At 40.2% G+C, this 23,932-nt stretch overlaps 1 protein-coding gene across 1 annotated transcript; it reads right to left on the bottom strand.

Annotated features, from left to right (window-relative positions):
- LOC134667717 (outer dynein arm-docking complex subunit 4-like) lies at nt 1–23,932 on the bottom strand. The gene is made up of 13 exons (XM_063525139.1): nt 23,855–23,932; nt 22,413–22,482; nt 20,600–20,693; nt 20,054–20,211; nt 16,580–16,729; nt 15,846–16,052; nt 11,775–11,953; nt 11,250–11,373; nt 10,552–10,688; nt 7,498–7,643; nt 6,918–7,084; nt 4,322–4,473; nt 1–151 (listed from the first exon to the last, which is right to left on the bottom strand). Exons 1-13 carry the CDS (start codon nt 23,929–23,931, stop codon nt 1–3), a joined length of 1,812 nt encoding a protein of 603 aa, XP_063381209.1. The 5' UTR covers nt 23,932.

Genomic DNA, 23,932 nt, shown 5'->3' with positions numbered 1-23,932 from the left:
TTAATTGTCGAAGTCTTGGAAACCGAGCGGTGTTGAGGTCTTGTAGTGACGCACGGCGGGCTGCGCGCGCGGCAGGATCGACGCGCGCCGCCCGCCCGGCGTCGGCGCCGGCGCAGCCTCCATGCGCGCTCCGGGCATTATTGAGAAGCGCCTGGAACCATATATAATAGGACTACCGAACAGAAAGGACACTTCCTACAAACCCGAGGTTTGACAGCGGTTCAGGGTCGAATCATGCTATCCCTTTCTATAGTTCGTAGCATTAGAAAGAACTTGCAAGAAGGTAAGCGATCTTGACATGTCTTTTAATTGAAAAACGCTTTTTAAAAATCAATAACTATTACTTATGAAAGCAGAAGAGTATAAATGATCGTATTAGATTCATAATTGTTACATAATTGCCGTAATTTATTTTTAAAATGTGTTTTTCAATTAAAAGACACATCAAGATTGTTTACCTTATTTCTAATGCTAAAAAAACGAACTATAACACATGGCACTATCCCTTTCGGCTATTTAGGGTTGTCAAAATTCAATTCATATATAGTGATAATCTTATCTGTGGTTGTGCAAAAGGAAGTCAAGTGGTGCCAATCCTAATAATTGCTCGGAGCAATGCTGAGCCGAACGGAGCCGAGTTAGACCAAAGTGAGGAGTGTCTCCCCACTGCTAGAACCATAATTAAGAGGGTCACGCTGAATTTTTTTGGATTATAATATTTTGTGAAATTGATCGGACAATGAATATGTCGTGCGCGGGTAATTTTCTATGTAAGAGTTTCTGCAGCTTTATGGCGTATTTTTTGTATAAATGTCTAATTATTTTTTACTAATTACGGCAAAGGAAAGACTGACTAAAGTAAACAATAATATCTTATAGCAGCGCAAGGTTTTAAAAGAATATTTATTTATTTATTATAACTTTGTCATTGTTAGATATTAGGTAGTGATTTATTTGTAGAGAAATCCAAACCTGTATTGGTATAAATCCTGTTTGAAATTGATTTAAAATATTTCCATTTTGTAGCGTGCATGTTTTAATATTTACCTACCCATATATAAATATCCACGTTTGAATAATTAACATCAATCTATCGAATAAAAAGAAAATCCAGAAAAATATTTCATGCTAGAATGCTAGAATTCCAATGATGATCGGAAATGCAATACCTATTGAGTTTTGATCGTGGAAACTGTTTGTTTTGCTGTACACAGTAAAGTGACATAAAAAGTTACAGATTTTTTTGTGTAATACACACACTTCAAATAGCGTTATGTTCACTAACATTTTCAGCGCGATTTTCATACTTTTTTTAGCCTTCCCGCTCAATTCCTTAAGAGGAAAAGGTACGAAGTCACATGAAGGTGTCACCATGACCACAGAATAAATAATAGTACTAGGTACAGAAGACTCACTCTGTAACAAAACGCGTCTGTCATGATCAGCACAGATTATATGGCCGCTAGGTGGCGACAGCGCCACGCGCGGCTTATGGCAAACACCAAAATTGGGGTCGAACGGACGGACTATTTTTTTTTTTGTTTAATTTATCGTTTGTGTGAGTCAATCGGTCCTCGCTAGAAATACGGGCGGCCGGTTGCTCTTTGTCGGATAGAAGCTATATGTGATGTGTCTAGTAGGTGCAGTTAGGTCTTGTTAAAAGTTTTTAAGGTGTCAATTTTATATTTTGTATATTTGATAAAGGAATTGAGTGTGTCTTCTTTTCCGATAATATGTTGTATAGTGTACGGTTCTATGTCCTGGTATTTTCCACAGATAGATTCGTGGTCACATCTGGCATATGCATATTTGGGACAATATTTAATTAAGCTTAGAATAAATTTAAAAGTGGAAAAATTACTGTCTTGGGTGAGACTTGAACTCACGACCCCTGGATGTTCAAGTCTCACCCAAGACAGTAATTTTTCCACTTTTAAATTTATTCTAAGCTTAATAGCATCGTTCGCAGACGTTTCTGCTTGTTAAAAATTAAAATATTTAATTAGATGTTCAATGGTTTGTATGGTGTCGTAATCGCATGGGCAGGTGGCGTTATTAATTATATGAAAGCGCTTTAAATAATATTTTGTGTAACCATGGCCTGTAAGTATCTGTGTTAACTGAAATGTGATATTGGTGTGCTTACGGAGAAGTTTGACGTCATCTAAAGTAGGTAGCCATTGTTTTACATGTTTCCCTGTTGTGCTATCTGTATATGATTTATTATGTGTGGCATATGTGTTGGATCTCATTTGTAATTTATGATACGACAAGGGAAAATAGTCAAAATCAGGTGGTTTTCGCAGTGTGGCCGCATGCTTGGCCGCGAGATCTGCCCTCGACTATTAGCTACCTGTAGCAAAGCGACGAAATCGCGGAGTGAGGCGTGGCGTGGGCCTGCCATGTCCGATGTCTCGAACAATGGCAGCATACGCTCGGTGTACCTCTTATAGATAAGATGTAAAATGAGATCAATTAAGTGTCACAAAAGTTCGGCTCCGCGCACACCTCCCAATACTCCATCGTTTCGTGATGGGCAAAAAATTATATGTAATGATATAATTTTGCTTAAGCTTGTTTAACGTGATGATATATAATGATTTCGACGACCGGTCTGGCCTAGTGGGTAGTGACCCTGACTGTGAAGCCGATGGTCCTGGGTTCAAATCCCGGTAATATAATCCCAGATATTTATTCCTGAGTCATGGATGTTTTCTATGTATTTTAGCATTTGTATGTTACATAGGTATATCGTAGTCTGGGTACCCACAACACAAGCCTTATTGAGCTTACCGTGGCGCGTCGTGGAGTCAATTTGTGTAAGAATATCCCTATAATATATTTATTTGTATCTCCTTGGATTTCACGGGTCTATAAATCCCGGTCTTTTGATAGGCTTGCGTGGGGATATAGATCCAACACGTGGAGGCCCCTTGGAGAGCTTTAATGTAAAACGCCTGCTGGAACCCGTTCACAGACGCAACAGTAGACAACAATAATATTTATTGTTATTTTTAACGTCCAATGCTGATAAGATTTTGCAGTCCAGTATAAATTCCGTAACTTTGTATAAAGTTTCATCCCAGTGGAACAAACTCTGCATGCAATAAACTGGATTTTAAAGTTCCTCGTAAATGCTTGATTGTAAAGATATTGGTTTTCTTCAATAATTTTACGGAAAAGGCTTCCTATAAAACTTTGAAGCCATAACTTTTCAAACTTACCAAGCGATCATTAGGTACGAACCAGGGATTTTTAATTTTTTTTTTATTTCACTACAGAGTTGGTAAAGTATTAAAATAGTTTGTGAAACTGTTTTTTTTTAAGGAATGCACAGCGGGCAAACATACCTAGGTTAAAAGTTAGCTTCTTAAGTCTTTAAACGTGTACATCTCGCAATGTTAGTATCAAACTACCCTTCCTGATCATAAATCGTACCTACTGCATAATTATGTTGCACTAAATTTCATTATCCTACACTGTTCGAGTAATTTGTTTATTTTAGAAGTTTGCAATTTAGAAAATCACCGCGCCATATTTTTCCGCTCCGTTTATACCAACGCTTTTTATAGAAAGCTATACAGTAATTGTTTCGTTAATAATTTATTCATCGTGCAGCCGATAATATGCACGTTGTTCCCTATATTGTCGGTATAAATTACAGCTCAAACAGATTCGATAATTTGCGGTGTTTTACTCGGTTGCTGTGTCTGCTTTACTTTATAGCTGACTGGCAGAAATAATCAAGTCATTACCTTTGTGTATTATTATCTTCTATCGCACAAACAATTAAAAAATAGTTCAAGTGCGAGTCGGACTCGCCCATCGAGGCTTCCGTACTTTTTAGTATCTGTTGTTATAGCGGCAACAGAAATACATCATCTGTGAAATTTTCAGCTATCACGGTTCATGAGACAGACAGATGGACAGACGGAGAGACGGACAGACGGACAGACGGATAGGCGGACAGATGGACAGACGGATAGGCGGACAGATGGACAGACGGACAGACGGACAGACGGACAGAGTTTTGTTAGGAGCGTTTCGCGAGTGAAGTAGGTACGACTGTACTATCATGACTATAATTTCTAACTTTTGTATTGCTTTAATGCAATGGGTCCCATACAGACATTCGATCCTAATAACAAACCTAACCGATTGATACCTACCATAAATGAAAATTTGTCATCTAGCCTATTAGGGCTCCCACTGATTAACAATCCGCCGGTATCGGCCTGTCTTTGTTAGGAACTGTCAAAATTTTATTCTAACTGACAGGCCGATACCGTTCAGCGGACTGTTAATCAGTGGACCCCTTTACCTGGCGACAGGAACTGTAGACATCCTCCTGAACAGGTGTTCGGCGGCGGACCTCAAGTCGTCATCCTGCATCAGGCTCACCATGTCTCTCTCTCTTTTCGTCAATGGCTCCTCGGCGAGCAAGATTTCTCCTTCACTCGACACGTTGGCACACTACAAATAAACTATTATTAGAACTCGTACAGACAGGACATTAGAAGGGGCAAAACATATGGCGCGCCGCGCGAATTAACAGGATAAACGGTAAATAAATGCAACCAGGGATGTTGCGAACATCCGCATCCGCTTCCGCAACCGCGGAACTTCCGCATTATTTTCAACATCCGCATCTACATCCGCATCCGCATAAAATCGATGCGGAGCTTATGCGGATGCGGATGTCGAACAAGTCGGTACAGGAACGTCTTAGCGGCGGCGTAAGTGCTAGGTTATTTCATCATTACCTATAACGAAATCGTCTAGATCCAGAGAAGTCGGCCAAGTTACTATTAAATATAACGCACCTATATTCTTGCTCAAATACTAAACGTTTCGTATTTTTTTAATAAAAAAAATACTAAAAATTTAAAATTTTACGTTTTTAAGTACTTGATCTTGACATCCGCATCCGCATCCGCATCCGCGGATGTCAAAAAATCTGCATCCGCAACATTTCTGAATGCAACTATCATATCGATCCCTCCCTACTGACCGCGTCTCCGGACCATTTCCGCTAGTTAGTAACAAAAATCTCTAGCTAACATATTTTTCTTATTAAACTAGTACAATTTGCGGACTAAATACTGTCATTCAGGGATTCAATTAAAAGTAATCAACTCCAGCACAGTAAAGGAGTAATCACGACTTCATTCCCGGCCTTAATTATTCTCCCAGTGTACTTAGCCTACTTGCTTTAATAAGGTCACTGCGAAGAAATTCAACTACGAAACTACACTTAGGAGCAATTCAAACGAGTGACTTTGGAAGGTTTCTTTGTTAAGCTAAGGTACTTCAGCCCATTCAGCGCTAATCACGACACGTTCTCGTTTTGCTTCTAATGCGAAGCATTTCCGCTACATACCGGGAAAGCCATGTTATCGGCTACGGTGTAGCAGAAAATGTAGGATATAATAGGTTATTTCCACCGGTTATTGCCAAGTTGTTACGTCTATGGACTAACTACTATTTATTTTAATGTTACCACGGGAAACCACTTGGTGGTAACTAGTGGATATAACCTGATACGATGGTAGACTTAAAATGCCTTTAAAATGGAAGAATGTAATTTTTGAAGGAAGAAATAGAAGATAGAAAAGAGCCTTCCAGTAATGCAGTCGGGCACCTGAGCGCCTACCGCGAACCACGTTTGACGTGTTGCCTCTCAGTCACACCTGTAAATTCGTTCGTAAGTGTGACAGGGCAACACGTCGTATGTGGTTCGCGGTATCTCTGTTATTTTGTAGGACGTGGCATTTTCCCAGAAGAAAGCATGTATTTGTAGATTTAATAATCATAACTTAAATCTCTCATTAGATTCATTAGGTACTATTAAGAAACATAATACGTCCTGTGTTGAAGGACTGGGAAACATCGCCATATCCAAAGGCTCGAGTCAAAGACGATCGTTTTAGTAGTGCAGCCTGGGCGTCAGGTCAGTTACTTATTTTGTAATACATACGTATAAGTAGTAAGCAGTAAGACTACTTTTAAGAAGCATAATACGTACTGTGTCGTACAAGAAAGTGGCATCTTACCAGAAGAAATTATTTGCTATTATGAAACATAATACATAATTACGTATCGTGTCAAAGAACTCCGAAATATCGCCATATCCAAAGGCTAGAGCCATAGACGAGCCTTCCAGTAGCGCGGCCCGGGCGTCAGGTCTGTTAATTTGTATTACGTATCATCTTTCCAACAGAAAGTAGTAAGCACTAAAAGTACTTAAGAAGCATAATACGTACTGTGTCAAAGAACTCAAAAACATCGCCATATCCAAAGGCTCGAGGCATAGACGAGCCTTCCAGTAGCGCGGCCCGGGCATCAGGTCTGTTATTTTGTATTACGTATCATCTTTCCAGAAGAAAGTGGTAAACAGTAAAAGTACTTAAGAAGCATAATACGTACTGTGTCAAAGAACTCCGAAACATCGCCATATCCAAATGCTCGAGCTATAGACGAGCCTTCAAGTAACGCGGCCCGGGCGTCAGGTCTGTTAATTTGTATTACGTATCATCTTTCCAACAGAAAGTAGTAAGCACTAAAAGTACTTAAGAAGCATAATACGTACTGTGTCAAAGAACTCAAAAACATCGCCATATCCAAAGGCTCGAGCCATAGACGAGCCTTCCAGTAGCGCGGCCCGGGCGTCAGGTCTGTTATTTTGTATTACGTATCATCTTTCCAGAAGAAAGTATAGTAAGCAATAAGAGTACTTAAGAAGCATAATACGTACTGTGTCAAAGAACTCGGAAACATCGCCATATCCAAAGGCTAAAGCCATAGACGAGCTTTCCATTAGCGCGGCCCGGGCATCAGGTCTATTATTTTGTAATACGTATCATCTTTCCAGAAGAAAGTGGTAAACAGTAAGAGTACTTAAGAAGCGTAATACGTACTGTGTCAAAGAACTCGGAAACATCGCCATATCCAAAGGCTCGAGCCATAGACGAGCCTTCCAGTAGCGCGGCCCGGGCATCAGGTCTGTTATTTTGTAGTACGTGGCATCGTGCCAGTAGGAAGGTAGCGTTAAGAAGCCACACACTCTGGCCTGATGATCGAGCTTCTAAATTAAACAAATTTATTTTAGTAACTAAGATTTTAGTGAGTTCTTTCTTGATACGAGGATATACGGCCAGCCTTCGGGCACCTTGCCCGTTGACGGCGATTTATGCCAAGTTTTTACCAAGTATTTAGTAAGTTGTTGTTTATTTCATTTAGTTTTAATAAAAACTTTTTTTTTCGATATGTACCTACATACTCGTACTATATAATATTTTGTCGCAATTATCTTTGTATATTTTTACATCTACATACTGCGATTTGATGATACTATTCTTCTTCTAAGTCGGTTCCTCACTGCTGAGGATCGTGACTCCGCTTGCTAATTTTTCCTATGGCAGCTCTCCACTTCTGGAGGATTAGTCCTGCTCACTTCTCCTAAATCAGTTTGTATAATTATTTGTTATAGTGCCAAACCTGCTTGGCACTTGGTAGAATAATATCTAGCTTTCTGAGCCTTCTTGGTATCAGCGTATAGGCGCGCTAGTTCGTGCAGGATGTAACAACGTTCGGACGCGCGCTCGGCGAGCGCTACGGAGCGCTCAAGGGTGCGCAAGCGATTCCTGCAAAATATCGATACATATCATTGAGTCATTACTATTATAGAGAAGCCATACCAAACAATGAAATTGTCACAATTTTTGCACTTTATGGAATAACCCCTAAATTATATGAAAATGATATACAACTTGCCCTAGTTGCTAAGAGCAGGAAGAAATACCTATAGCAATAGATTGGGCCTGGAGATCCGACTCTCTCCCCTCCCTTTTTGGGGGGTAGGCACGGTACGATCTCCTGGCTATCGAGTCAAATCAGCTTTGTCTAACCTTCGGAACAGTATTGCCAAGCGGCATCGCATGAGACAAAAGTGCATACTCACTTAGCATAGCTACCAATTCAATTTAAAAAAAATTAAAGGCTTTATCTCGGAAACTCCTAAATCTACACAGACAACACTGGTCTCGTATTGTAAAGTATGGAGCCTTGCCCCAAAACCAACAGAGTTGAGAGTTAGGTCATTAGATAGGTATTTCTCTGTACTTCATTTCGTTATATGGGTACCTACCAAGCGGAATTCCATTCCACACATCCACACAAAAAATCCTAAATAAAAATGAAGTAAATCAAATGATCATGAGATATTTTGATAATGTGTGATAAGTTAATAATTTGCAATAACACTACTATATAAATTATAAACTAAAAAAAAAATGTTGTTAGTAAAATCTAGCTGATATTTGAGTCTCTTTGTGGCACTGATCTGTAAGTATCTGTACGAAATGGTCGGCTGTTCGTAAAAGGAAATACGTACCTCGTTTCCACTGGTATCCAACGTTGGTTTCGTTTCACGCTAGAACCACTGAGGGCAGGGAATGCGGGGCATGCCTCCAAGTTATAGATGACCACAGATAGACTATGCTTCGTAAAGTACTATCTCAAACTAACTTACTTTACAATGCTATGCAGTTTGGCAGATAAGTAACAATAATTAATGTAACTTCTCTTTTAATAATATATACATAAAAAAAAACAGTAAATTTTTGTTGATATTTTTAAGTTACAAAACTAAGTCCCTTTATTCATAAAATTTCCAAGCCTCAATAATTAGTTAAGTAAGTAATTTATGATTTATACTTTTGTAACAAATACATAATAATAATATTTAAAATACAGATGTATCATCTGATCTTAACTTTTGCTCCGTTTATAGTTTGACAAATTTGTACGTGACTCGATTCAGGAAATTAATTAGAGATTCACTAGATATGAAATAGTAAAGTTATGTGACTTTCCACGGAAAAGGTACCGTATGGTGGTTGGCGCTTACGCTATTATTAACATCGCTCCAATATTATTGCGGCGCTATGCGCTATGGTGGTATGATGTATGGTGGTGGCTACTTATGAGTAGGTTCACGTTTGTATGGGAAAAATTCAAACTCTAGCTAGAAGAAGCGGCACCCTCTCATTTTGTTACATTTGTTCTGTTAACTAAATATGCCAGGTTTTGTAATCTTATCTCAACTACAAGGGGGTGCTCAAACACTGAAATTTTTCAAAGATGTATGAAATCCAAAAAAATCAAGTTGTTAATTTTTTGAGTTTTATGTAAGTAGTAGTTTTCACATTATTTGAAAGTCTGATTTAAAAGTTATTTGGTGAAAAACCATTTTAATTTCCATTTTTTATGATTTTTTTAGGTGAAATCCTAAAAATCTTACTTTTGAAAAATTATAAAAAATAGAAATAAATATGTTTTTCTACTTAAAAACTTATAAATCACATGTGCAAATAATGTGAAAACAGATACCTACTTAAATAAAATTCTGAATAATAATTACTTGTTTTTTTTTTGTTTCATACAACATACAAAATTTTCAAAGTGGTTGAGCACCCCCTTGTAGTTGAGATAAAATTACGAAACTTGGTGTATTTTATCAGCATAATAAGGGTAACAAAAAAAGGGGGTGCCCCGTCCGAAAATAAAAAAAAATGTTTTTTGAACCACCCGAGCCATAAGGTACCTTTTCTAATTCATTTCCCGAAATTCGGCCTGTCCCCTGACTGACAGCCCAGCCCACTTCATACCGCCCCCCCACCCCCCAGTCTTTCATGCCCTGTCGCCCGCGGACCATGAGATTATCACGTATGAATTTGTCAAGCTATAGTAGGTAAAGTGATCTACGACCAATGCTTTGCGGGCTTCCATTGCGATGGGGAACCATGCCAGTTAATCGTATATATGGATTAACCAGGCTTAATCGGTTTAAAGGAACTCTCGTGTATCTAATTATCATAGTAGTATAGTATATCTAATTATAGTTTGTCAAAGGACTGTCTCATTTCAAACATAGATAGAGAGAATCATACTATCTTTGTGTTACACTAGTACTCTATTAGGAAAATAGATTTTTTCATATAATTATGTTCAGGAAAATCTGTTTACTGCACACATGTACGACTCTAGACTTCAGACTCTCAAGACTCTTATAGACCCTTTAGATTAGATTCTATAGACTCTTTAGACCATTTAAACTACTACTAGCACCCAAAAGAAAAGGATGAGTATAGTTTTCCCGGTTCTTACTGACTGACGAATTGGTTTGACCAAATATGTAATGTTCTGGTTAGTTGATTGAACTATCGTTTTGTTGAATGTTGCTTGTCACATAAAACATGAACTTATTTGGGACGCTACCTGTGTAGATACCCTGGCGCCGTCCCGTCCCATGGTCATCATCAAAAGAGACACAAGAAGAGAGAGAGAGAGAGAGAAATCGAGAGAGACTGACTTGACATCAGTATGAGGCGTCATAGGCCTGCCCGCCACAGCGAATCCCTGCACGGTTCCCTCGACAATGCGATACACATGCGTGAGGAATGCTTTCTTCCAAATCTTCATGGATTAATATCTGAGAGAGAAAGACAGAGAGAGAGAGAGAGAGAGAGAGAGATATCGAGAGAGGCTGACTTGACATCAGTATGAGGCGCCATAGGTCTAGCCCGCCACAGCGAATCCCTGCTCGGTTCTCTCGACAACGCGATGCCAAGCATGAGGAATGCTTTCTTTTCGCGGTCCGCCTCGCTCATACTCTCTGCGACTCGTTTCTGAAATGAATTTATCGTTTAACACCTGGAAATTTCAACAGGCGTTACTCACTTATAAATAACCAGTCACAAGAATGATATTTTCCAGTAACCTCTATTATTATAAATTAAGGGTGTAAAATAAGAGTGACAGCTGGCAACTACAGTTGCCAACAGCATGAGAGTGGATAAGTACGTTAAATTTTGAAGCCACAAACTTTAATTGAAACATTATTATGATTTCACTCACTTGAATATTTTGTCACTATTGGCGACATGTTTCGTGCCTGTCGGGGGTCCTTCCTCAGGCTTGAGTGCTCGCGGCGATTGCAAGTCGTACAATAGCGACTAAAAATTCAAGTGAGTGAAACCGTTGTCGTTTAAACAGTTTAAAATATGTCTCACGAAAGTTTAATATCGAAATATATTATCTAGTATAAAGGTGACAGTTCATTTCCAACGACAGCTGCATTACTGTTCATTTTGCTATGGAAATTGACAATGACAGCGACGCGTTCAGTACCGGTAGTGCAGCTGCGGTTAGAAATGGAATGTTATCATTAAATAAACGTTAACAATCACCTGGTCCAGAAAAGCCAGGGCAACGGTCTTATACAACTCCTGCAGGAACTTTTCTTTATTTGGCAGCAGGTGCGCAGGCTTGCGTGCTATTTGCTGCATGGCGAACTCGGCCAACTCCAAACATCTGGACAATAAAATAAATAAATATTTGGACAGTCTCACATAGATCTACCAAGCCCCAAACTAAGCAAAGCTTATACTATGGGTCTAGACGACATAGAAAACATCCATAACGCAGGGACAAATATTTGTGATAAGGACACAAATAAATACCCTTCCCAAGTTTCGAATCCGGGACCTCGAGATTAAAGAGAGACAAAAGTACTTGTTAGTATCATGTTGTTCCTGCATAGCCACAGCAGCTGACAGAAGCCGTGTCGCATCTGTCACGCTCTGACGGCGCGCCTTCTCCCGCTGTTCTTTTCTGGCTTGTCGGAGACGCGCGCGTGCTGCGCTCTCAGCAGGCGAAGTCGCGTACATGGGTTACTTCTTGTATTTACTTAGTTAATATTTAACAGTAAGTACTTGATAGTATCATGTTGTTCCTGCACAGCCACTGCAGCGGACAGAAGCCGTGTCGCATCCGTCACGTTCTGACGCCGCGCCTTCTCTCGCTGTTCTTTTCTGGCTTGTCGGAGACGCGCGCGTGCAGCGCTCTCGGCGGGAGACGTGGCGTACATGGGTCGACGTTCCCGTAGAACAGCCTGTGGAGTTAGCAGGGTTAAAGCTTGCCTGGGAGCCTCGCCAAGGTGACAATCGTTGATAGAAAACGCCGATCAAAACTTTAATTTCAATAATAGAGGGTAACATGACTTTTATAAAATTTTCGTTAATCGTTTTAGGATTGCCATGTTTTCTAGGTTCCTGGTGGGGTCAAATTGTGTCATATTTTGTTAAATAGATAAAGGACTACCAAGATTCGTTAAGTACAAAATGAATTTTAACATTTAATACAACGTCAGTGGCAAATAAGCAAGCATACAGCCTGAATGATATTGATAACAGCTTGCAGTAGACTATGGACGCTTGGAACTCCAGGGCCGTGTTGCATAATAAATTACAACTAATATTACAAGCGGAACTCCTTTACTAATAAGTGAAATTAGAGCAGGCTGTGCAAACGATACTGTATTGTCCCACCTATACATTTCTAGTTTGTGTATAATGTTTATTCAGGTAATTATAAAAATCACCGATAATACCATAACGTTAGAGTGCCTATATTTTTTGGAATAACCCGACAATCTGAAGTATATCGAATTACTCAAATACAACTTACCTTCAATAATTTACACAACTTTATGCATGTCAGTCTTCATTTGTTTAAGCTAGTAATGAATATTTTAACGTTGTTACTGCACACTGCTGTGCTTATTCAGGAAATTTTACGAGACATACAAAATGCAACACATAAATAAGAGCACCGGCTGCGTACAAATAAAGCCTGGGCCTGCATTCTTCTTATCTTAATCTAATCCAAAGGACCATGGGCAACTTTGTATGGAGCCTGGACCCAACGCCAACAGAAATGAGATTAACTAAGGTCATTAGATAGGTATTTCTATGTACTTCATATTGTTCTATGTGCACCAAGCGGAATTCCATTGCAGAACTGAGATATTGGCAGTTTAGCCAAAATGTCGTCACCCTTATTACCTAGGCAATAGAGACTCGAGTAAGTAAATTAATTGCTGCAGGGTAGATGTTCGCGCACCGCGGGGCGAGCACACCGAATGATTTGCCGCGCTCGCCCGGCGGTGGACTCTATTGCTTAGGTAATAAGGGTGACGACATTTTGACTAAAATACCAATTACTCAGTTCTGCAATGGAATTCCGCTTGGTGCCCATAGAAGGAAATAAAGTACAGAGAAATACCTATCTAATGACCTAACTCTCAACTCTGTTGGTTTTGGGGCAATTTTGACGCATAGTCCTTTAAATCGAATTCAACTAGAGGTCGAATCTGACTCGCGAAACTGATTGATGGCGACATTGTCATCGTATCGCTACATGGCTACCATACATAGTATCTCTAGCTAATCAGCTATGCTCATATATCATCATTATCGTCAATGCACTTGTAAATTCCGACTAAAGCTCGATTTCTGAAAACCGAAATGAAACCTCTTTTCTTTCCGGAAAAATTGCCAGCTAAAATTTGTATCACATAGCTGTATATTTATTTATTTATCTACAAACCATACAAGTATATAGGTATGTCAAAAATAAACTTCACTCTTGTCACCAAAGCAGTGATATTGTAGCCATATAATTAATATGCGCAATACAATAACACTCAGTTACTTAAACTACTATAGTCACGTCACGTCACATTATACCAGTTTTTAAGTCAAATTGGATCCCTGGAGGCATCGCACGAACCCGTTACACTTTAGCGAAAAAAAAATTGGTCACGTTACACGTAGGTAAGTATCAAAATAATTTCAATCCAAAAATCTAACGGCTCTTTTTATTTCGAGAATCGACCTCCAAATAAAGCCAGTATTAAGTAAACTCGGCCAGCAGAAACGGATGTCTTTCCGTGCCAAAATGTTTTTGATTTTGCATCTATTCTATTGAGATAGCTTGGCTCCGTGCCTTCTGATTTAAGTCTCTGCAGATTTACCCCATTTACATACAAACTTAACATAATCATTTTGTTATTGCCGCCAGCGTTTTCCGGATTTTATTCGAGATTTATTTTCCTTTGAAATTTTTATGATAAAGATCTGAGTTAGACCAAGAAAAGTCTGGAACGATTTTAGATAGCATACGCAGTGCAAATGTTATTTATACGTCATAATCTCACAAAAAAATCACGTTTAAAATAACACTTGCACTGTGTGTGCTATCAAAATTGCTGCAGAATTTTCTTGCTCTAACTACCTGTATAGTGTAGGTCATCATCATCATCATCTCAGCCATAAGACGTCCACTGCTGAACATAGGCCTCCCCCTTGGACCTCCATACGTGCCGGTTGGAAGCGACCCGCATCCAGCGTCTTCCGGCGACCTTAACAAGATCGTCTGTCCATCTTGTGGGTGGACGTCCTACGCTGCGCTTGCTAGTCCGTGGTCTCCACTCGAGCACTTTTCGACCCCATCGGCCATCTTCTCTGCGTGCAATGTGGCCTGCCCATTGCCACTTCAGCTTGCTAATCCGGTGGGCTATGTCGGTGACTTTAGTTCGTCTACGGATCTCCTCATTTCTGATTCGATCACGTAGAGAAACTCCGAGCATAGCCCTCTCCATAGCTTGTTGAGCGACTTTGAGTTTTGAGATGAGGCCGATAGTGAAAGACCACGTTTCGGAGCCGTAAGTCATCACTGGTAACACACATTGATTAAAGACTTTCGTCTTGAGTGTAGGTACTAGTATTAAACATTCAGGAATTTCCTGTTATGTACCTATGGCAAAGTTATAAAGTATGTAAGAACTTTTTATCAAAAGAACGCATTGAAATCCATTAGGAGCAGGTTTCTATAGTTTTAACTTAAACTATTAGCTCTAGGATTCTTCGCCAGCTAGGCTAATGAGGCATCAAGCCATTGCATGCCGTTAGCGGTTCGCCTAGCTCGATAAATTGATGCTATCTGCAAAGCCGGAGTGCGATTGGATCCAATTAGAATTAGGAAACTTTATTCCTAAAGGTAGATAGATAGTGAGCTCTATAGACTGTTCTATTAACTAAACTACTGGAATCAAAATTTATTAAAACAGATAATAAATAACAAAATAAATTAATTATAAATCTAGCCCTAAATTAGCCTGAGGCATTGTTCCCAGGATGCTGGCCGCGTTCCCCCTCTGCACAGCGAGGCTGAGTTTTTGTGCAAAAAACGGGGCAGCTCGTAGGTCGCCAGACACCCAGACCAGTTTGGTAGAAATTTCTTTGACTAGTTTTTTGGTGTCTGATTAACTAAACTGGCAAACTGTTTACTAACGAAATAACTATTGTATCAAAAGAGGTAAATATCAACCTTAAAATCGTTATTAAAAAAAAGCATTCCACGAGATTAAAAGATGTTTGTCGTTATAAATGGACTTAACCAGAGGCTTTTGATTTGGTACATATGACGTATCGTTGCTCTTGGACAAAATGGAATTGAATTGTATACGTTGTTTAGCTCTAATCATATTAAAATATTATTTAAGCGAACAAAAACATGTGTTGCTTTGGGTGGTATGGTAAGTGGTGACCTACCCGTTATTTATGGAATATCTCAAGGAAGTACTTTGGGTCCTACCTTATTCCTCAATTTTTCAAAATTATCTCTACAATTTGGACATATTGAGATTAAGTTAGCAAAGTAGTAAATTAAAATCTCCTTGATGCTCAACTACCCAAATGATTCTGCCAGTTTGAAAAAATGGGAAAACACGTACAAAATTTTATGTGTCTTTTCAGCGCACAATTTTTTCATTGAATTACTGTACTAATTGTCTAATAAAACTTGTAAGTGCGAGTAAGTTTGGCACACTGGTAAGTGTGACTGTCCTTTGGGTACATTTGCAACTTGCGTTTAGTGAAAAATTTATGAACTCGCAAAAAATACACTTATTTTGCAACCGCACTTATCCGTATTGACCTTACCTGTCTGTTTTCTACGTCCATGAGCGCATTAGTAGCTAACTCCTGTAGTTTCACGGATCCCTTCTTGTTAGCTGACACCAGTCGCTCATCCTTACACAAACTTGTAAGAAAGTATTTATCGTGGGCCATCCTTTCTAAATACTTCGATGCCATCAGACGTGTCATTTGATTTTTTTTCTGCTGTTCAATACGTGACATGTCTTGGACCTAAAATATTACTTTATATAAAAATCGTTCAAATCATTATTAACACGTCATTTTCTATAACGGTTGATAGGTGGTCTCGTGGTGGTTTCAATAGAAAACGAAGCGCCCGGTCTAGCATGAGTCATCCTTTAGCCAGTAAAGTCCTATTGTCTAACTGGATTCCTACTAATGTCTCTAATTAAAATCTGCCCCCTAGAACCCTCAAAATGACTAGCATGACGTCTTTCAATAAAAAGTGCATGGCCGCCATGATAAAATGCCTAGGTACACACTTACAAAGTGAAGTCGATATTTGAACGGATTATTTAATTTTTCGCAAATAATTATCCCCGGGTATCGCTGGTGCGACATGGTGGAGGCAGATCTGCGCGAACTTCGAGTCAACAATTGGCGAGAGGTCACACAGGACCGAGAAAAGTGGTGCTGTCTTGTGTCGGAAGCCAAGTCTCATTTTGGGTTGCTTAGCCAACGGAGTAAGTATTAAATTTCAAACTTAGGTACCTATCTGTTATTATTTTCAACATTACCTTATGTGCTGCCTGATTTGACATTCGACTCTGATGTTTAATGACAATAGGCGTGAATTCGTCGTTGGTCATTTCCTCAAAAGCCTCCGAACGTAGTAGATTGACCGACTGCAGCACCTTTCCTGCACTTTCTCCAGTGCATACTCTGATCTAGAAGAATAAATTATTATTATTATTATTGCTGCCACTGCTGGGCAAAGGTCTCCACCCCCGCCCCCCCTCTTCCTCCACTCGTCTGTCTCTATTTAGTGCAATATCTGACCAGCCTCTCAAGGAGTCCAAGTTATCCCGCCATCGCCGTCGAGACCTGCCGGCTCCCCGGTTAGACTCGTGTGGGGCTCCCACTATGTACGGCAGACATGACCAGCCCAGTCCCATTTTAACTTGGCCGCTTTCCGAACTACGTCTATTATTCGAGTCTTAAACATCATCATCTTCCTCGCGTTGTCCCGGCATTTTTGCCGCGGCTCATTGAGCCTGGGGTCCGCTTGACAACTAATCCCAAGAATTGGCGTAGGCACTAGTCTTTACGAAAGCGACTGCCATCTGACCTTCCAACCCAGAGGGTAAACTAGGCCTTATTGGGATTAGTCCGGTTTCCTCACGATGTTTTCCTTCACCGAAAAGCGACTGGTAAATATCAAATGATATTTTGTACATAAGTTCCGAAAAACTCATTGGTACAAGCCAGGGTTCGAACCCGCGACCTCCAGATTGAAAGTCGCACGCTCTTACCGCTAGGCCACCAGCGCTCTATTCGAGTCTTAAACATATAATAACTGAATATTTCTAGTTTCCTTTTATGCATAGTCGTCGAGTCTTAAACATAACTGAATAGTTCTATTTTCCTTTTATTCTTCTACCACCACGGTGCGCTCTAAGACTCGAATAATAGACGTAGCATAACATAACAATGTTGGGCTGATTCCAAGTCTTTTCGTCACCACAGCTGGTGCAACTCAGCTGAAACGTCGGAATTTCAGGTAAAACAATGAAATTATATCGCGGTAGACAGGTTCGTGTAATTTAATATGTGATTCCAAGTATTCGTACAAGATAGCCTTCGAACGAGCCTGATAAAGTTAACTGCTGGTTCTCAAATTACGCCGATATAGCGCCGAGTAGTTCAAGTTGATGGTAAAGTGGAGTAGCTATCAGGATGGCTCACTTTTTTTATAACAGAAATTGCTATTCGCGGCTACTAATAAACCTTATGCCAAAATGCAATTAGTCAAAATGATTATGATTTTTTTAATGTACAATGTAATTTTATTGCGAGATTAGACGAAATCTGATTGTTCATCATCATTCGCAAGCGAATAAAGCCCTTATCCCATTCATTTGAGGTCGGCGTAGCATGTCTTTTTCTGCAATACCTCTCTCCCGACATCTCATCTCTTCATAACGAAATGGGCTTGATACTTAATACAAAATAATTCCGAAGTAGGTAACAAAAGAAATGCTTGTACTATGGTGGACTAGGTCGATTTGTGTAAGTTTGACCCATAACATTTATTTATTGTAATGCACCTCAAAATCTCCATTTCAACGAAAGTTGCAAAAAGACGTGACTTGCAAAGAAGTGACGAGGTAGTTACCTATAACTATTCTACTGCTTTAAAGGACTTTAGTGCGTATCCGCCATATGTATTATCAATGAAGGTTAACAAAAGAAAAAAGTGAAAAAGGTGAAAGTTGCAGTAGGAAACCCGTTAAAAGGTACGGGTTCGACTTCGATTAGTGTTTAATGATTTAATCCCTATTAAGCTAGGTACGCATAACTGTAAATATAGATTTAGTGGGGGGGTGTGACATATGTGGGTAGATTAAGTAATCAGGCGCCGACTGAATGTGGGTAGGTTTATTTTTCTCTCTTTTAATAAATCCTATGCCGAACGGACGTGTTTCCTTGGTGTCATCAGCTCACTCCCTATCCTGGCCTGGAGGCATATTTTTCAGATTTTACTTGTATTACAAGTCCATTCGAAAATGTTTCCAAGGTGAAAATACTTTTTTAATGCCAAGCGTGAACTCCGCAATTCCCCCGGGCCTCGCTCGCGAGTTCACGTTTGTTGTCGTTCTAACTTTATTACAAGTTGCACAAACTCGCTGATTGCCAGCCTATGTTGCGCTGTTATATTTATTGATGACGCAGAGTATCTTGTTAACATTGAAATAGAAAAATAAACTGCCTTAAAAACAGGTACGGTTCTGAAAATATACCTATAGATTTTTTTTTTCATCAATACAAATAGGTAGCTTTTATCAAAACGTTTTAAAATATTTTTTTTAAATTCATCATCATCTCAGCCATAAGACGTCCACTGCTGAACATAGGCCTCCCCCTTGGACCTCCATACGTGCCGGTTGGAAGCGACCCGCATCCAGCGTCTTCCGGCGACCTTAACAAGATTTTCAAAATGGCGTTACAATTCAAGTAACGCCAATTTGAAGGCCATCGGCCGTTGTCAACTCTTTAGAATATAAATGCAGTTCTATCTCTAAAAGTGTTTGGTACGAGTACATACTCCTCGACGTTCTAGGGGGTCTAGCCACGATGACAATCTTACGTTGACAAACGCCAAATAAGTCACGTGACTGTTTTCATACATTATTTAAGTTTGGCTTGGCGTTTTCTATTAACGATTGTCAAACCCCTGCACTGGCACACTCTCCAGTCTGACGGCAGTCTCATATATCTGAACCCTGATAGTTCCATTACATCGCTATGTAGCGGTCTTTTTGGCGGTCAAAAAGTTTTGCATACTTATATTTTAATATATTTTTAGTCTTAGAGGATATAACCAACGGAGACGCCATGTCTAAAATTTTCGGTACAAAATAGTCTGCCGTTTTTTGCGGGGGAGGGGCACATCAAATGTATAGGTACTTACGTCATGTCAGATAAACGTCAGTCCATACATATGGTTGACATGTGGTTGACCATTGGCCGCCTATTTTCGACAGAGGGGAACGCCCGTTCATGGCGGCTCCATTGTTAATTACTCCGAGTTTTTAGTATGTCAAAAAGATACACACAAAGAATTAAAAAAATCAAACCCCGTCTTTGTGGGAATTATTTTGACCCTCACCAGGCGTGGCTCACACCGCGAATTCGTCGCTTTGCTACAGATAGCTAATAAGTACATCCATTCCACACCAATTTTGGTGACTAGCCATAAGCCGCGCGTGGCGCTGTCGCTACCTAGCGGCCATATCTGTCCTGCCGGCCTAGCCAAGGTTACAATCGCTATTGCTTCGACAACGAAAAGCATTATCTCTATCACTCTTCCATATTAGCGCGACAGTGACAGTTGCGTTTCGATCGCAACGGAGCGTAAGCGATTGGCATTTTGGCTACGCGGCCTGATTGTAACGGACGCGTTTTGTAAGAGAGTATGTCTTCTGTACCTATATTTATTCTGTCCTTCACCTACAAATATTCATACGACTCCTCTTCTAATCGGTACATACGGTCTCCTCGGCGTTCCTGGCACACTCCGCGAAGTTAGGCGGCAGTTTCCTCATCAACTGCCCGCGATGTGACAACACCAGGGAACGCTCAAAGGCACAGGTTTCATACGCCGTTTGAGCTCTGATGTGTAACGCTGATACATTTTGCGGTTCTATTTCTGAAATAAAGATAAAAGTAAAATAAAAAACCGGACAAGTGCGAGTCGGACTCGCCCACCGAGGGTTCCGTACTTTTTAGTATTGTTGTTATAGCGGCAACAGAAATACATCATCTGTGAAAATTTCAACTGTCTAGCTATCACGGTTCGTGAGATACAGCTTGGTGACAGACGGACGGACGGAGTAGTAATAAGGGTCCCGTTTTACCCTTTGGGTACGGAACCCTAATAAAAGGAAAATAAAAATTTGTTTGCTAAGTTGTATCGATGACAGCACTATCTCTCTCGCTATATCGTAATCTTGCTTCTCATTTGCAATATTTGCTTGGTTTTGGTCAAACTTTGCAAGTATAAACTCGGGACCTAAGTATTAAGTATAGACAAGTACCGGTAGCTCGGATGGCGTCCGCTAAAGCACCGTTGTAATACGTCGCCTTCGCTCTCGCCACGCTGCGACCGAGCAGTGAATGGACGTCATCTTTCTGTAATATTTACACCACATTATTCTTTTAGAGAGACCCCTAACTACTAGAGTTTTCAAGCGTCGGCGGCTAGTCAGCGCTATGAAAAATGTCGTCGTGCGCAGGTGCGCCAACGTTGTTTTAACCAGGTACCTACTCGGAAGCGTATCGCCCCCAAGTATATGTGTGTAAAACTATATTTCGATATTTAGTCCTTTTCCATTTATAGGGCATGAATATCGGAATCATGGAATCCAGATATGTAATACCGAAATATCGGACCGATATTTGTGATACTGCAATGCGATATTGGAATTTGTAAAATAGTAAAATGTAACTATGCGTAAAACTAAAATTACAGCCAGAAATATAATACACCAATGCATTTGTTTTAAAACAAAAGACTTCACGGATTAATGTTAAAGCTTTTCAGCAAAAACAACAATGCGTTTTGAAATTCTGAATATAACTGCTACAGGAATTATTTACATTTAAACTTTCATCTCAAATAACTGGCTGCTAGTTCTATTCAGTCATTTGACTAAAATACCGCCCATTTAGCAATAAAAGTAGTAACAACCATCGGAAATCTCATTCAAATGTTAACCTTACCGTCATGCAACAAAGTCTACATTCAATCTGGTTTTCCAATGCCTGTTACAAGTGTTATGCGTGTTAAGTAAATAATTTAAACATGTAACGGAGCTACTTTAATTAGTAAATAGTTTGCTCCTGTCATTAATGTGCTTAATACTAGTACCGTCAGAAGTAGATGTTGCTACGCGAGCAAAGTGTTCGAAATGATCTTGACGCAACTTCATTAATGGTCGATTGCACCAAACCGTTTGTCACCGTTAAAGCGTTAGCAAAAATTTTTTGTATGGGAAATTTCATACTTCACTGCTGCTAGACGTTAATCCGTCTGTCAAATGTAGTTGGTGCAACTAGGCCTAACAGAATAAGAGCGTGACAAGGTAAATTTTGAACAGCTCGCCCGCTTAGCAACTTCTGCTGCTGAGTGTACATCTAGATTCTAGACGGACTTGCACTTGCAAAAGGGGGCTGGGGTCCATTGAACCATTAATTTTCCAAGCGGTCTGAGTTTTCCGTTTCACGAAAAAACCTATGTATCGAATATGTATGTGCTCCTAACTGTACATCGGTGGACCTCATTACAAAATGCATAAGATACCGGGTGTGGCCTGTAACATGAGCAAATAATTAAAACATAGATTACTCCTCAAACGGTGACACTTTTGTTCAACAACTTTTAAATATTATGAAGTATTTATACTCCCTATTTTCATACAAAATAAATATTATTTTCAATGGACGCCATCGCCACGTCATATCATTGTGATTGAAGTTGCTTGTCAAGCCTTAAACATAATAAAATTCGCAATACATTGCGTCTTTGAGTATATTAAAAATCAAACTACAAGTTATTTTTAAAAGTCGCTGAACAAATGTTGATCAGTATGAGGAGTACAGCCTACAGTTAATTTTTTTGCTCATATTATAAGCCACACCCGGTATACCGATGGACGATGGTAAATAGACGCTTATTTAGTATAATTAGAGTTAGATCAAGCTAAGTTAATAGCAGCGATTTTGATAGGACAGACTATGGAAGTGTTATTTTAAACGTCAAACTTCTATGAAATTCTGACGTGTAAATAACACTTGCACAGACGATGCTATCAAAATCGTTGCCATCTTAGCTTCGTCGAGTCTACTTACATTCCACCGGAGTGCTTCATTGTACGCTTGTATCGCTTTGTCGAACAACTCCAGACGCTGCAAATAATGTCTGCGAACGGTACGGGCTAATTAGAGTTTAACCTCTGTGAAGGGGGAGGCCTATGTAAGGGGGAGGCCTATGTTCAGCAGTGGACGTCTTATGGCTGAGATGATGATGATGATGATAAGGATTCTGAAGGAATTACCTATTACTCATTATTTAACAAAAAAAATTTTTTTTAAGAAAAATAATATTCACGTTAGAAAAAATATATTATGTCAGTATTGTCAGTGTCCAGCTCGTAGTAGGTCTATAGGTAGTAGAAGCTTTATATGTAGATCATCACTTTTTTGTAATAGAAAGCAGCGAAAACTAGTACAGTCAGCTGCAATAATATGTGACGCTCTTATGGCTCTACAAATAAGATCGTGTCAGATGTTTTCGCGGCATTCATTGTGTAACACATTATTGCAGGTGGCTGTACCAAACATAGATACAAGTTACATGACAATAAGGGCGTAACTTAAATTGTATGGCGACGGTATGTTCGTGTGGTTAAAGGATGACACGCTAGACCGGACCGGGGCCGAGCCGGAGCTTCCGGCGCTTCGTTTTCATTGGAAAGCACCACGTGATCACCGATCAGCCGTCATAAAAAAAAACCGGGCAAGTGCGAGTCGGACTCGCGCACGAAGGGTTCCGTACCATAATGAAAAAAAACAAAAACAAAAAAAAGCAAAAAAAAACGGTCACCCATCCAAGTACTGACCCCTCCCGACGTTGCTTAACTTTGGTCCAAAATCACGTTTGTTGTATGGGAGCCCCATTTAAATCTTTATTTTATTCTGTTTTTAGTATTTGTTGTTATAGCGGCAACAGAAATACATCATCTATCACGGTTCGTGAGATACAGCCTGGTGACAGACGGACGGACGGACAGCGAAGTCTTAGTAATAGGGTCCCGTTTTACCCTTTGGGTACGGAACCCTAATTACCTGTCGGACACCCCGGCCCGGTCTATAGACCGACCGCTTAAATGAGTCCTCACCTGCGGGGTACGGGGGCGACGGGGTAGGACGACTAAGGGCGGCGGGAAAGCTACGGGCGGGTGTACGCCTGCTGCCCGTACCTTCCCCGCCGACTACCCCGTCGCCCCCGTACCGCGCAGGCGAGGACTCATTTAAGCGATCGGTCTATAGCAGCAGTCGGCAACCTTTTAGCAGCCAAGGGCCACATAGTAGTTAACGGAGGTGACGCGTAGATACTTTGTTAATATTTATGACTTTATGAGACATTGTCGTTTGTCACTATTACATACAAAATAGCCAAAGCGGCACTCGGGCCGCAAGTGACCGGTTCACGAGCCGCATGCGGCCCGCGGGCCGCAGGTTGCCGATCGCTGGTCTATAGCGTGAGTCATCGTTAATGTATACGTACGTACCCTCTTGTTCGGTAAACTGTAACCACGTTACATATTGGTCTCTCCTCTAATTCTAATTTCTTGCGAACCATTTTCATC

The sequence above is a fragment of the Cydia fagiglandana genome, chromosome 9 (genome assembly GCF_963556715.1).
Source record: "Cydia fagiglandana chromosome 9, ilCydFagi1.1, whole genome shotgun sequence".
Classification (NCBI taxonomy): Eukaryota; Metazoa; Arthropoda; class Insecta; order Lepidoptera; family Tortricidae; genus Cydia; species Cydia fagiglandana.
Note: the sequence above shows the minus strand (reverse complement) of the source record. Positions and strands in the feature narration are given on the sequence as shown.